This window comes from Mastigoproctus giganteus, chromosome 14 (genome assembly GCF_048544385.1).
Source record: "Mastigoproctus giganteus isolate SK-2022 chromosome 14, ASM4854438v1, whole genome shotgun sequence".
In the NCBI taxonomy this organism is placed as follows: domain Eukaryota; kingdom Metazoa; phylum Arthropoda; class Arachnida; order Uropygi; family Thelyphonidae; genus Mastigoproctus; species Mastigoproctus giganteus.
Window position 1 is genome coordinate 57,032,461 of NC_143588.1, and position 16,096 is coordinate 57,048,556.

At 39.1% G+C, this 16,096-nt stretch overlaps 1 protein-coding gene across 2 annotated transcripts in view; it reads right to left on the reverse strand.

Moving 5' to 3' along the window:
* The window catches only part of row (zinc finger domain-containing protein relative of woc), a 287,029-nt gene that overhangs the window by 95,714 nt on the left and 175,219 nt on the right, over positions 1-16,096 (reverse strand). For both annotated transcript variants that reach the window (XM_090389220.1, XM_090389221.1), the window contains exon 13: positions 302-530. In XM_090389220.1, coding sequence (XP_090245346.1) covers positions 302-530 — 229 coding nt within the window. The remainder of the gene's footprint in view (positions 1-301; positions 531-16,096) is intronic.

Consider the following 16,096-nt stretch of genomic DNA (forward strand, 5'->3'; position numbering starts at 1 on the left):
CATTGTGCCTAGTTTCCACATGCCGAAATTGGCAGAACTGAAGTCTTTCTTGGTAATTGTAACTTTTTTTGTTCCCTTCAATAATCTTGTTACTCTTCTCTGCACTCATTCTAACAGATCCACACCTTTCTAAAATGAGGCTTCCAGACCTGTGTGCAGTACTCAAGATGTGGGCTAACCAGCGCCTTATATAACAGTATAGTCACCTCCTTATCACTGATGATAAAGTTCCTGTATAAATTACTTTGTTCAAATACTCTATAATTAAATCAAATTAAAAAATGGTAAAATAAAATCTTACCTTGTTTTGATTTCATACTCTGGTGGTCCCACAGTCGATGGTTCTTTAAGTCATGATGTGTAAGAAGGATAAGACAACACGTTGAACATTTACGTGTAGAAGATTTCAACTGATGTCTATACATATGATTGTAAAAGTTTTGTGTAAATCCCAAACCAACTGTTGATAATCTAATTTTATACACCTTTAGACAGTAATGACATAATACTCTGTCTGTTCCACCATGTTCCTGTGAAATATAAACAGAAAAATGAAACTGACTGCAATTCAATCTCTGGCTGAAGAGTACTTTTTTTCTTTCTTTTTTTTTTTAACTTCTCAATTATTCATTTCAACTAGAATCATGTTATTTTTTATTAATACTCTTTCATCTAAACTTCAACAAAACTATAACACAGCAACAGAACAGAGTGGGACCAATATCCCAACTAGGTTTCTGTAAATATTGTAAAGTGTAATAACATTTTAACTTATTGGGAAATAAATATATCATGTATAGATTATAAGGATTGGGATGACATAAAATAGGACCATCAAATATGGAACTGTGAATGAGAAAAGTTTGTGTGCCAAGGCCATACAACACGATAATTTGTCACGATAAGTTGTTGTCAGGCAACAACTTTAATACCTGCATTTGCGAAGTGCGTTATACCCAAAAATATTTTATGATTTTTGACCCAGTTTTATTAAAATAAATACTTTATTTAGTAAATAAATATTTTCTCTACTAATGTTTATGTGTATACAGATTAAAAGGCAAAATATTAAAGGTTAGGTCATTCCCTTTACATTCTACTAATACACAATGCTGTTATGGACTCACATTTTATGTATCAGTTCCGAAATAGTCATGTAATTTAGTTTGCCAGAGCTGATGACAATTGTTTTTTCAGTACATAATTCTTAATAGTGGTCAGATGAAATAAATGAAGATGTTTACTATCACTCTGACATACTAACCACACCATCACCTCATTAATGTTTTCAAGCACTTCAAATGTCTGGTGGTTTTTCCTTACATGAGTCATCCCAAGGGCTCACATCTGGTGAGTATAGGCTTGGCAAACCCAGGGTCCAGAGCTGGATATCATCAGTCTTCTCTTTCTTGCTGATTCCCTTCTACTTCTGACTCTCTCTCTCTCTCTCTCTCAGGGTAATGCAGAATTTTTTTTTTTTTTTTTTTTTTTTTTGGCTGGTGCAGCATAAGCCTCAGGCTTCTTTGCACCATATGGCTAATAATAATCCACATCATCTTCTGAGTCACATCCTATGTCACTAGCCTTCTGTTTGTTGATTGTCTTCCCACTGATAGACAGGACAGAAAGGGAGGAGGTGTTATGCTGTTAATTAAGAAAAACATAAAATCAAAAGAAGTGCATCCAGTTGATATAGATGGACAGTGCACTGTTGAGTCAGTTTGGTGTGACATAAGCACTGCAAAAGCAAAAATAAGAGTAGGAGTGTGTTATAGGCCTAATGACTCGAATGAGTACAATGAACAATTGTACAGAGAAATAGAGTGGGCCAGTAAATCAGAATGTCTTATAATGGGGGATTTTAACTTCCCAGATATTGACTGGAACTTGTGGGTTGGTCACTCACACACTAGTCAGACTTTTGTGGATTTATTAGATGATTGTTTTCTGCAGCAGCATGTTCGAGAGGCAACCAGAGAAAGTAATACTCTTGATCTGGTTATCAGCAGTGATCATTCGTGTATTAAGAATTTGCAGATAAAGGAACCACTAGGTGGCAGTGATCACAGTGTGCTGAAGTGGGATTTACTCAAAGAGGTAACTACCGTCAGGGGTAAAGGAAAGGGTTTTTGCTTCCGTAAAGGGGAGTACAGTGGTCTCAGACAGTTTTTAAATTCTGTACAGTGGGATCGACTGACGATGTTACAAACAGTAAATTCTAAGTGGGAAGCATTCAAGGAATTAATCGTGGAAGCTACTAGACTTTTCATACCGATGAAGAAATATTGTTCAAGGTTTAGGCCTAAATGGTTATCAAATGAACTAATGAGACTCGTGACAGAGAAGAAAAATGCATGGGATGCATATAAATTATTAGGCGACGCAGAAGCCTGTAGCAGATATAAGCTAGTCTGTAATCAGGTCACAAAGGAGGTTCGGCAGGCAAAGGCGGATTACGAGAAATCTTTGGCAAAAGATGCTAAGAAAAACAGCAAGGATTTCTTTACTTATATAAACTCTAAAAGGAAGGGGCTGAATATGATTGGTCCACTTGACATCGATGGTTCGACTGTTGATGATCCTGCTCAGATAGCAAACAAACTGAATGAGTATTTTGCATCTACATTCACACGTGAGGAATCATTACAGTTTGAAAATGGAAGAAGGTTATCAAATTGTAGCAGTGTGCTTAATGATTTTGTAATAACTGAGAGCAAAGTGGAGGAGAAATTGTTGAAGTTAAACATAAGAAAGGCACCTGGGGCGGATGGGATCTATCCAGTTATATTAAAGGAGGCGGCAAAGCAACTAAGCAAACCCTTAGCCATAATTATGAGAGCATCCTTGGATTCAGGGGAGGTTCCCACGGACTGGAGATGTGCAAATGTATCCCCAATTCACAAAGGAGGTTCGAAGGGTGACACGAATAATTACAGACCAGTTAGTTTAACTTCTGTTCCGGGTAAAATAATGGAGTCACTGGTTAAAGATGCATTGCAGGATCATCTAGACAAGACTGCAGCAATAATTCAGACACAGCATGGGTTTGTTAAGGGAAAGTCTTGTCTGACAAATTTGATAGAATATTATGATGTGGTTACAAAGGAACTGGATGCAAAAAATAATTTTGATATCATATATTTGGATTTCAGGAAAGCTTTTGACACTGTTGCGCATGGAAGACTATTGTACAAATTGGAGCAGAATGGTATTAAGGGTAAGTTGCTACAATGGATAAAAGGATGGTTAAGTGGGAGAAGACAGAGGGTGGTAATCAATGGGTGCTGCTCTTCGTGGACTAATGTTATTAGTGGAGTCCCACAGGGTTCGGTGTTGGGTCCACTGTTGTTTTGTATATTTATCAATGATATTGATGAAGGTATATCAGGCTTAATGTCGAAGTTTGCAGATGACACGAAGGTTGGCAGGGTTGTTAATGACAGTAATGGCAGTGTGCTACTGCAACAGGATCTAGATAATTTGGGCAGATGGGCTAAGAAGTGGCAACTGAAGTTTAACCTTGACAAATGCAAAGTACTGCATATGGGTAGAAGTAACCCCAGAGAAACGTACCAACTGTGTGGTACTACACTTAAGGTGGTAGAAAATGAAAAAGACCTGGGAGTAATTGTGCAGTCAGATATGAAGTTTTCTGAGCAATGTAGACAGGCTGCTAGGGCAGGTCATGGGGTTTTGTCAATGATATATAGGAATTTTGCTAGCAGGGAAAAGGAGGTGATTGTCCCTCTGTATAAGGCAATGGTCAGGCCACGCCTTGAGTACTGCGTACAGGTCTGGAGGCCTCATTTTAGGAAGGATGTAGATTTGCTTGAGCGTGTACAGAGAAGAGCAACACGATTGGTGAGGGGAATGAAGGGATCCTCTTACCAAGAGAGGCTTAAGTTCTGCAAATTGCAGTGGCTGGAGACTAGGCGCCTGCGCGGTGATCTGATTGAGGTCTATAAGGCCTTGAATGGGTTGAGCATGCTGAATTCTGATGGGATCCTCCCACTTGTTCAGAATACGAACCTACGGGGACATAAGTTCAAATTAAGAAAGGATAGATGTAGAATAGATGTGCGGAAATTTGCCTTTAGCCAGCGGGTGGTTAATTGCTGGAACAAACTTCCATCTGTCGTTGTGGAAGTTGATAGGTTAAATAAATTTAAGGAGGAACTGGACAGGCAATTGGAGGGTATGGTGTGATTTTTTTTTTTTTGGCTGATGCTGCATAAGCTCCTACACTTGCTTTCTTGCATCAAGTGCCACTACTACTACTACTACTGTTCACAGAGGTTGAGATTTCTTCCCTACTCAGATAATGTGCAACTGGAGCTTCCACATCCACTTCAATCCAAGCAGTCAGGTCATTTGCTCCAAGACTACTACCAAGTATGCTACAAGCAGCCTTTGGTTCTTGTTCTGAAAATGCTGCTAATTCATTCCCTTTACATTCTACTAATACACAATGCTGTTATGGACTCACAATTAGTGGTTGCATCTTTTCCAATACACTTTTTCCAGCAGTTTTCAACTGCTGTTGAGCTTAGACAGTAATGACATAAATTGTTGTTTTCTGTATTTATCAATGATATTGATGAAGGTATATCAGAGTTAATGTCCAAGTTTGCAGATGATCCGAAAGCTGGCAGGGTTGTTAATGACAGTACACTACTGCAACAGGATTTAAAAAAGTTGATCAGATGGGCTAAGACGTGGCAACTGAAGTTTAACTTTGACAAATGTAAAGTAATGCACATGGGTAGCAGTAACCCCAGAGTAACGTACCAACTCTGTGGTATTACACACAGGGTAATGAAGAATGAAAAGGACCTGGGGGTAATTGTGCAGTCAGATATGAAGTTTTCTGAGCAGTACAAACAGGCTGCAAGAATAGCTCATGGTGTCTTGTCAATAATATACAGGAATTTTGCTAGCAGGGTTAAGGAGGTGATTGTCCTCTTGTATAAGGCAATGGTCAGGCCACACCTTGAATACTGCATACAAGTCTGGAAGGCTCATTTTAAGAGGGATGTAGAGCTGTTGGAACGAGTATAGACAAGGGCAACGAGATTGGTGAATGGAACAAAGAGATGCTACCAAGAAAGGCTTAAATTCTGCAAATTGCAGCATCTGGTGACTAGGCACTTCCAAGGTGATCTGATAGAGGTGTATAAGGCCTTGAATGGTTTGAACAAGCCCAATGCTGATGGGCTCTTCCTCCTGCTCAGATTACTCACCTGAGGGGATATAAATTCAAAACGAGGAAAGACAATTGTAGAATAGATGTGGGGAAATTTGCCTTTAGCCAGCAGGTGGTTGAATAGTTGGAACAAACTTCCATCTGTCGCAGAGGAGGCCGAATAAATTCAAGGCAGAACTAGACGAGCATTTGGAGTGAATGGTTGGGTGAAATGGGGAGTTTTTTTTTTTTTTTAATTTGACTGATGGTATATACATTTGCTTTCTTGCATTATATGGCTCTACTAATGCTAATGATTGTTTTTGCATTCCAGTTACTGAGAAATGTAGACCATTTTGTTATTTATAAAAAAAAGCAAACTAAAGGTTCAATGCATACATATTTGATATTATATTCTATTTTTAAAAGTATGATAAAATCAGGTGCAAGCATGTCATAGCTTATGCTTTCATTACTACTTGTTTGGCTATCACTTTATTTTTCTTCTTCATACATGCTCAGATATTTTTAAAGATGTCTACTGACAAGAATACATCAGTTTGCCATATCTGCAGCAATTTAGTTGTCAGTGCTACATACCAGAATGGGAAGTTTATGGAGGTTATGGAACACTGGAAAAAAAAAAAAAGAGTAGGAAGATAGTGTCTCTTTTATGAAGTTACATGCTTTGAAATTTGAATCAAGTTTTGGAAAGAAAGAGATTTAAATAAAGTTTCTGTTTCTAAAAGGTGCCTTAAAAGTTAAAGAGTAAATCAAGGTCCTACTTTATGTTTACATTTTGCCACCACTACTGCATTCCATCAAGCAGTATATTTTAAATAAAGAATTTCAATGCCACAGAAGTGTGCAAGTCAAAATTTAATGTCACTTGGTTGGGGAAAACTTTTCTACAAGTTGCTTAGAGAAAGTTTTGCATATTCTTTTTTTAAATCCTTTTATGATTTAAAAGGTTACTATAATGAGTTGTAAAAAGTGTTGCTAGGCCAAAAAGCTAGGGTAAACAGTTACAACTGAGCTGATTATGGTCCAGTGGTTAGCAAGCACAGCCACAAGTAAACAGGTCATACACTAGAAAAATGCATGGGCCACTGTGACAGTGGCACTGAAAATTTGGTTGTTCTTAATAATTCAACATATATGCAGTCATGTAAACATATATGCAGTCACGAATTTGTAAACTCCCCTGGCTTCAGTCATATAGAGAATAAAGTTTTTTTTTTTAATTATAAACATCAGTGGCTACCATTTTAGCATTGAAAGAGAATTTTTATGAGTTCTGAAGGTAAAAACTGTATTCCTTTTTATTTTAACTGCAAGCTGTATCCAAATTTAAGTTTCAGGAAATAGTATAGTAATCTACTAATAATTCGAGAAATAATATAATAATTATTAATAATATAATAATTAACTTGCAAGAATAAGTCATTACTGCCATTCATGCCCACAAATTTCTTCAGTGCAATGAGACCAAGTCTCTCAGACCTGTGAGTTTTGGGAAACCTTTTTTAGCCTCCGAGCAATGATTACTGCTTTCAGGTATACAGGAATTGTCACTGTAAATACTCTTATACACAAACAAATCATTTGTAAATAAAGTGGTACAAAAGCCAATATTAGAAAGAAGTGCCAAGGATAGTGATGTTTCAAACAAATAGAAAGCTAATGCCAGGAAAATAAGCCTATAAAACTTGGCATCTGAGTAATAAAATATATATCAACACTTAGTCTACAGTGATGTTACCAACAGCAAATTCAAAATGGGAAGCATTCAAAGAACTTGGAAGCTACTAGGCTTTACATACCAACTAAGAAATATTGTTCAAGGTTTAGGCCTAAATGGATGTCAGATGAACTAATGAGACATATGGCAGAGAAGACAAATGCATGGGATACATACAGATTAACACGTGACACAGAAGCCTATGATAGATACAAGTTGATCTATAACTAAGTTACAAAGGAGGTTAGGCAGGCAAATTACGAGAAATCTTTGGCAAGGGATGCAAAGAAAAACAGCAAAGAGTTCTTTACTTATGTAAACTCTAGAAGGAAGGGGATGAATCAGATTGGTCCACTTGATATCGATGGGTCAACTGTTGATGATCCTGCTCAGGTAGCTAACAAACTGAATGAATATTTTGCATCGACATTCACACATGAGGAGTTATTCAGCGAGGGGAATGCCAGAGGTGTATCCAACTCTTTCAGTAAGCTAGAGAATCTTGTAATAACTGAGAGTAAAGTGGAGGAGAAATTGTTGAAGATAAATACAAGAAAGGCACCTGGGGTGGATGGGATCTATCCAGTTATATTAAAGGAGGCAGCAAAGGAAGTAATCAATCCGTTAGTCATAATTATGAGAGCTTCCTTGGACTCAGGGGAGGTACCCACAGACTGGAGATGTGGAAATGTAACCCCAATTCACAAAGTTGGATCAAAGGCTGACACAAGTAGTTATATACCTGTGAGTTTAACTTCTGTTCCAGGAAAGTTAATGGAAGCACTGGTTAAAGAAGCGCTGCAGGATCATCTTGACAAGAATTCAGTTATAGCTCTGACACAGCACGTTTTGTTAAAGGGAAGTCTTGCCTGACCAATTTGGTTGGATACTATGATGCAGTCACAAAAGAACTGGATGCAGGGAATAAACTTTGATATTATATACTTGGATCTTAGAAAGGCTTTTGATACTGTTGCACATGGAAGACTGCTGAACAAACTGGAGCAGTGTGGCACTGGAGGCAAATTGCTGCTATGGATAAAGGGGTGGTTGAGGGGGAGAAGACAGAGAGTGGTAATCAATGGACACTGCTCATCGTGGACTAATGTTATTAGTGGAGTCCCTCAGGGTTCAGTATTGGGTCCATTATTGTTTTCTGCATTTATAAATGATAATGATGATGGTATATCAAGCTTAATGTCCAAGTTTGCAGACGATACGAAGGTTGGCAGGGTTGTCAAGGACACTACTGACACTATGCTACTGCAACAGGATCTGGAAAGGTTGAGCAGATGGGCTGAGAGGTGGCAAATGAAGTTTAACATTGACAAATGTAAAGTACTACATATGGGAAACAGCAACCCCAGAGCAACGTATCAACTCTGTGGTACTACACTGATAGTGGTAGAGAATGAAAGGGACCTGGGGGTGGTTGTGCAGGCAGATATGAAGTTTTCTGAGGAGTGCAGACGGGCTGCAAGAGTAGTTCATGGTGTATTGTCAATGATATATAGGAATTTTTCTAGCAGGGACAAGGAGGTAATTATTCCCTTGTATAAGGCAATGGTCAGACCACACCTACAGTACTGTATACACGTCTGGAGGCCTCAAGAAGGATGTAGAGATGCTGGAACGAGTACAGAGAAGGACAACAAGATTAGTGAATGGAACAAAGGGGTGCTCTTACGAAGAAAGGCTTAAGTTTTGCAAATTACAGTGTCTGGGGACTAGGCACTTGTGAGGTAATCTGATAGAGGTGTATAAAGCCTTGAATGGTTTGAGCATGCTCAATGCTGATGGGATTCTTCCTCTTGCTCAGAATAATCACCTGAGAGGGCATAAATTCAAATTGAGAAAAGACAGATGTAGGATAGACGTGAGGAAATTTGCCTTTTGCCAGCGGGTGGTTTGGTTGGTGGAATAGACTTCCATCCCTTGTCGTGGAAGTTGATAGCCTAAATAAGTTTAAGGCTCAGCTGGACAGGTATTTCGAACGAACAGAGGGGTGAAGTGGAAGTGGTAATTTTTTATTTATTTATTATTTTTTTTTTTTTTGGCTGATGCTGCATAAGCTTGCTTTCTTGCATCAAATGCCTCTGCTAATGCTAATGTCAGCAGTTGTTAATAAAATGAGTGAATCTGAACTTCTGATTAGGACAACTAATGCTGACGTAATAAGGTGTCTCCAAAGAATAGGAATGATGACTTTCACTATGATATTTATCATGTATTTAAGGACAGGCAAGACAGAAGGGGTGTGGGTGCCATGTTTCTTATCAAAATCAACTAAGTCCAGCTAAAGCTCTCTGGATTCAGAACTTATGCAGGCAAACAAAACATTTTGTGTGATGTGAAGTAGTTGGATGCAACGGTAAAACAAGAGTGGGGATACGGATACAGACCAGAATAAGATTAGAGCTTCTGAAGAGATGAAATGGATAAGCAATTGTGAATGTCTTATTATAGGTAATTTCAATTTGCCCTTTACTGATGAGCAAGTGAGAGGGAAATTCACAATGGGCGACAAAAGTTTTAAAAAAATCAGATAATTATTATTTGCATCAGCACATTAGAAAAAATACTAGGGGTAAGAATATTCCAGACCTGACCATTACCCACAAACCAGATGACATCATACAGTTTATCATATAGGAACCATCAGCATGAAGTGATCATAGAAGCCTGAGTTGAAAAATGAAGAAGGGGGTTTCATTTGATAAAGGTAAAGGCATGGGTTTTAATTATAGGAAAGGGACTGTGACAGTTTAAGATATTACATGACTTCTATGACCTGGGCAGATAGCAGATGGTGAAAAATACATTATAATTATGGAATCTTAAAACCAATTATGTGACCAATAGTCACATAATTTTTTAATGATATATATATATCATTAAAAAATATAGCAAGAGGGGTTGATAAGACAAAAGGATACAGAGCAATAAAAAGCACTGAAGGCTACATAAAAACTACAAGTTGATCTGTAATAGTACCACAGAAAAGGCTAAGTTGACCCAAAGGTTGAGCATGAGAACTCACTGACTAGGAGAGCAAAGAACACAGATAAGGAGTTTTTCATTATGCAAATGCAAAGAAGAAAACAAATCAGATCAGATTCTTGCATAATTAATATGGAAAAGTCACCCAGCTAATGAATTAAACAGGCTGGCTGCAGGACAGGAGGTATTTCACATTGAGCTTTAGAGACAAAAGACCCTTCATAGTGAGGAGAGACTGTGTAAGTGAGGCTGAGCAATATGAATCTGGCCCTACTAAAATTATAAATGACCTTTTATTTGAAAACTTTTGAGTGTAAAGGCAAATAAGGCTCTCAGAACTGATGGCATATACCCAGTCACTTTGAGGGAAGAAGTGTGCATGGAACAATTAAAGTTAATTATGAGGACATCACTAAACTTGGAAGAGATTTCTTTGGATTGCCAATGATAAGTGCCAATACATAAAGACAGTTCTAAAGAGTGAAGTTAGTAACTGCAGACCAGTCAGTCTGACTTCAGTGGTGGGAAAATCAAGGAGGTAAAGATAAAAAGTGCAATACATGAATATTTAGATAGAGATGGAATTCTGAAGGATACACAACACAGTTTTGTTAAGGGAACTTGGTTAGCTATTTTGAACTCTGACCTCCATGAGAATAAAGGTCCAAGTCAAATGCTTTGACTGGATATCAAAGCAGAAGCGGATATCAAACTTGTATTTGTGAAGAGAATGTATCTTCTGCTGAACCCGACAGAGAACTGGACGAGAGTTGTGCCTCAAAGATAATAAAGCCTGTAATACACTCAAAGAATCAGAATATATTATTGACCTTTGGCATTGACAAGTTTGAATGTGATCCAAGGCTAACTCTATAGCATGCATCTCTGCAGTGTATACGCTGGATTCAGGAAGAATCTGCTGGGATATTATAGTGTCCAGAAAGACAACAGCAGATCCTATGCACGATTCAGACTTCGAGCCGTCTGTGCAAACGGGCAGGAAGTCAGAGTGCTCAGCTCGGTGTGCAGAATAGAGCTGCTGGTAGACAGATGATGGAATCTCAGACTTTACCCATTTCTTAAGGGAAAAGTCGCACGATGGGGTATGAGCATGCTAGGGTGGAAGAGTTTCTTTTGGTGTTTGTGCAACCTTGTCTACCATGATGTTAAACTCTCTGCGTAGCTCTTGGACACCAATACCAAAAGGTCGGTTGGCAGTTTGACGGATATTGTACAAGTTTTCCCAACTTGGCTCAAAAACGGATGTCCACGTAGGATGGTCTGGCAGGAATTTCAACTTTAAAGCATAGTTTAAAGACAACTGTTTACATCGAAGGAATAACGGTGGTTCGTTTGCTTCGACGTATAAGCACTGGACAGGAGATGTTCGAAATGCTCCAGTAGCGATACGGATAGCCTGAGGGTGGACAGGGTCCATGTCCCACCCACTTTTTCTTACTATTGAATACACAATGAATTGTCAAACTAATAGAGCAAGGTTATCTGCAAAAAGATCTAAACCTCCCAAGCACTTCCTAATTCATTTCACAAATATACGTGGTCTCAATTCTAATCTGAACGATGTCCATTTCCATTTGCAGTGTGCAAAACCCCATGTACTTTTTCTGACAGAATCTCAGTTATCGGTTGATTCAACTACTGCTCATCTCAGATGCCCAAATTATTCGCTGTATGATTCCTTTCGCCTCAAAGATGGTACTTGTGCATATGTCCATTCTGATATTCCCTGTCAGAGACTTGGCAATTTGGAATCTCCTCTCTCTCTCTCTCTCTCTTCTCTGGCTTAAAATGTCTCTACCTCATTGTGTCAAATTCATCTGTTGTCTCTACCGTTCTCCCAACTCCACTAATCACTTGGAGCTCTTTGACTTCCTCTCTTTGCAACTTGACTTTCTCCAGTCAAACTTTCCTAACAGTGAGGTAATCTTCCTTGGTGATTTTAATGTTCACAACTCCGGCTGGCTTCCGTTTTCTAGTCACACCGACCCAACTGGTCGTGATGCTGAGGCTTTTGCAATTACTAATGACCTTGCACAGATTGTTCATTTACCTACAATAATACCGGACAATCCTAATCATACAGCCAATACACTTCATCTTTTTCTCAAAAACAACTCTTCTAAGTACATGGTCGAAGTGAGAGGTCCTTTAGGCACTTCAGATCACAACTTCGTGATTGTCTCTTCTCCAATGGAACCTTTATCTCATGACTATTCCGAACCTCGTGTTGTTTGGAATTACAAGAATGCAAAATGGGATGACCTGCGAGACTTCTTTTCTTCTTTTCCTTGGTTGGATTACTGTTTCAAAACTTCTGATGTCAACGTTTGCTCAGATCATGTCAGTAAAATTATTCTTGCAGGAATGGATTCCTTTATCCCACACTCCACTTTAAAATCTTGTCCTTTATCTAAACCTTGGTTTTCCGATAAATGTGCTAAGGCTGTTCAAGAGAAGAATGTTGAATATCATAATTGGCTTGTTTTTAATTCTCCAGTTTCATTTTCTGCATACATCAAAGTTCGCAACAATTGTAAAGCAGTTATTAATCAATCAAAACTAGAGTTTGAAGAGGCTAAGAGTAGAAAACTTGCTTCTTGCCCTAATGGTAGCCGAGCATTCTGGTCTCTTGCCAAAGCTATTGGCCGCAAGTTTTGCCCATCTCTGCTCCCACCTCTGTCCAAACCAGACGGTTCTGTTGTCACTTCAGCCAAGGATAAAGCTGACCTGCTAGCATCCCATTTTTCTTCCAACTCATGTATTAATGACCTTGGTAAAACAATTCCCGCCATTCCCAACACGCTCCATTCAATGCCCTCTGTGGTCTTCCGTCAAAAGTATGTCAGAAGGATTTTGACAAATCTTGATGCTAAGAAAGCTTCAGGTCCCAATGGTATTTCTCCACTTATTCTCAAAACCTGTGCTCCTGAACTTACTCCTATTCTTTGCCGCCTTTTTTCACTTTCTTATTCCAAAGGTGTTTTTCCTTCTGCTTGGAAATTTGCTCATATCCAGCCAGTTCCTAAAAAGGGTGACAAATCCCTCCCATCCAATTATCGTCCCATTGCAATTACTTCTACTCTTTCTAAAGTAATGGAGAAATCAATTAACCGCCAACTCTTAAACTACTTAGAAACCTTCCGTCTGATCAACGATCGCCAGTATGGATTCCGTCAGTGTCAATCCACTGGTGATATCTGGCTTATGTTACCCATTTATGGACTAATTCAATGGAAAGGTTTGGTGAAACACAAGTAGTTGCTCTTGACATCTCAAAGGCTTTTGATCGTGTTTGGCATAAAGGTCTTCTAAACAAGCTTCCATCTTATGGTTTGCCAACTGTTTTTAGTAATTGGTTATCCAGTTTTCTCTCTGATTGCTCACTGAGAGTGATGGTAGATGGCTCTCTGTCTTCTAACTTCTCCACTAATGCCAGTGTCCCCCAAGGTTCAGTTCTTTCCCCCACTCTTTTCCTCTTGTATATTAATGACCTTCTTCCATTGACTGGAAATCCTATCCATAGTTTTGCCGATGATAGCACATTGCATTCCACTTTCCATTTTGAGAAACCTTGTCCTGCTCAATCAGCTTCAACTTCTTGAAAATCTGCTACCAATTCCTTAAATGCCGATCTTCAGGTAATTTTCCAGTGGGGCAAAGACAACTTAGTTGATTTCTACCCTTCTAAAACTCAGTCTTCTCTTATATCTCGCAAAAAGGATTCTTCTGCTCCTATGCTTATTTTTAGTGACACTCCAATTTCTAGGCAAAATGATATATCTCTTTTGGGGATTTCCCTGACTTCTAATCTCTCTTGGAACAAGCACATTACAAATATTGCTTCCTGTGCATCTAAAAAACTTGGTTTTCTCTTTCGCTCTCGGCATTACTTTTCTTCCAAACAGCTGCTCACTCTGTATAAATCGCAAATCCGCCCTGCCATGGAATATTGTTCCCACATCTGAGGTGGTGCCCCCAAAACCTATCTCAGGCTTCTCGATTCCATTCAGAAGAGGGCAGTTAGGTTAATTAATGATTCATCTTTAACAAAGTCTCTCCACTCGCTGTCTCATAGACGTACTGTTTCTGCTGCATGCCTCTTCTACAGATACTTCCATGGGCACTGTTCTTCTGAATTGGCTTCTATAATTCCTGCTCTCTCTTTCAAAACAATCAGAACACGTGCTGCCACTAGCCAACATCCATTTACTGTCCAACTCCAAAGTCACAGAACCTACTTTTCATCTTTCTCGTTTATTCATTCAACTGCCGTTTTCTGGAACAACCTTCCTTCATACATACATATTTCCTGAAAATTACAGTCTACAGAAGTTCAAGTCCAATGTCAACAAATATCTTCTTTCGTCTTCTCAACCTCCAACCCAAGCACGCTACTAAGTACTATAGGTTCTAATACCTCTTGTATTTTGGGGTTTACATTAAAAAAAAAAAAAGCCATCGAAGGACACTGTCTCTGGCTGAGGACCTGGGACCCATAGTCTAATTTGGATTGTACAAGTGCACGATAAATACGTAGTAGGGTGCACCTGTCTGCTCCCCAACGCGTAGAGGAGAGAGATCGAAGAATATTTAGTCCCCTCGTGCACTTTGTACAAAGTTGACGAATGTGTTCTAGAGAGGTCAACTCTTTATCAAACACAAGTCCCAAGAATTTGGTGTCTGACACTACTGGAACAGCATTTTGTTCGAGCCTTAATTCAGGTTCAGGATGAAGATTACACTTACGACAAAAGTGTGCGCAAACGGTCTTCTCCGGCAAGAACCTGAAGCCATTAGGAAGTGCCCAGGAATTAAGGCGATTGATGGCTTGTTGCAGCTGTCTTTCAATAACCCTCATGTTGCATGACTGACAAAATATGCTAAAGTCATCAACAGAGAGGGCACTGTTTACAGTTGGAGCAAGTTGTTCTGTGATGGAATTTACTTTGATGGCGAAAAGCGTGACACTTAAAACTGATCCTTGTGGTACTCCCCCCTCTTGGCTAAGGGAACGAGAGAGTGAGGATCCCACACGAACTTGGAAAGATCGATTGGTTAAAAAGTTTTTAATAAAAATGGGGAGATGCCCTCTAAGACCAAGGCTATGCAAATCTTTTAAGATGCCAAATCTCCAAGTTGTGTCATATGCTTTCTTCAGGAAAGGATGTTTTAGGAAAGCATCCTGGATGGATGTTTCCAATCTAATTAAGTGATCAAGAGTTGATCTGTTTTTTTTTGGAAGCCACACTGGATGCTGGAGAGAAGATCATTCGATTCTAAATACCACATTAACCGAAAATTAACCATTCTCTCCAGGATTTTGCACAAACAGCTAGTCAGAGCTATAGGACGGTAATTAGTAGGGAGTTTAGGATCCTTTCCTGGTTTTGCAAAAGCAAGCACAAGTGCAATGCGCCAAGAATCCAGAAATTGCTCTTTTATATATATTCTGTTATACAAAACAAGCAGGTGATCCATAGATGTAGGTGACAGATGTTTAAGCATTTCATAATGGATGCCATCTGGTCCAACAGCACTTGCCTTGGAATGGTAGAGAGCTCTTCTTAGTTCCTGCAGAGTGAAAGGCACATTGTAGAGAAAAAGGCCTTTTGATGTTAAATTTAGTGCCTCTTTTTCTCTTTTATGTTTCAGGACCAGGAACTCTGGGGAATAGGATGATATCCCAGACATGTTTGAAAAAGTTTCCCCAAGAGCATTGGCTATTGCAGTGGGCTCTGCAATAGTGCATCCATTATAGTCTAGGATCGATGAAGGGTGGGATGTATATTTTCCCTTCATTTTTCGGATTTTATCCCAGACTACCTTAGAGTTGGTAGACTGGTTAATAGATGACATAAAATGGATCCATGATTCCTTTTGACTCTGACGGCGAATGTAGCGTGCTTTGGCTCGTGCACGCTTGAAGGCTATTAGATTAACAGTGGTAGGATATTGGCAGAATATTCCCCACGCTTTGTTTTGAGCCTTTTTTTTGCTGCTGTGCATTGTGAATTCCCCCATGGTTTGGGAAATGGTGGAAACCGGGCAGATGTTTTTGGTATAGCATTCACAGCTGCTTGGACAATAATTTCTGTGATGTACGTTACTGCATCATTGATAGGCTCCCGACTGATAATCAGATCAAGAGAATT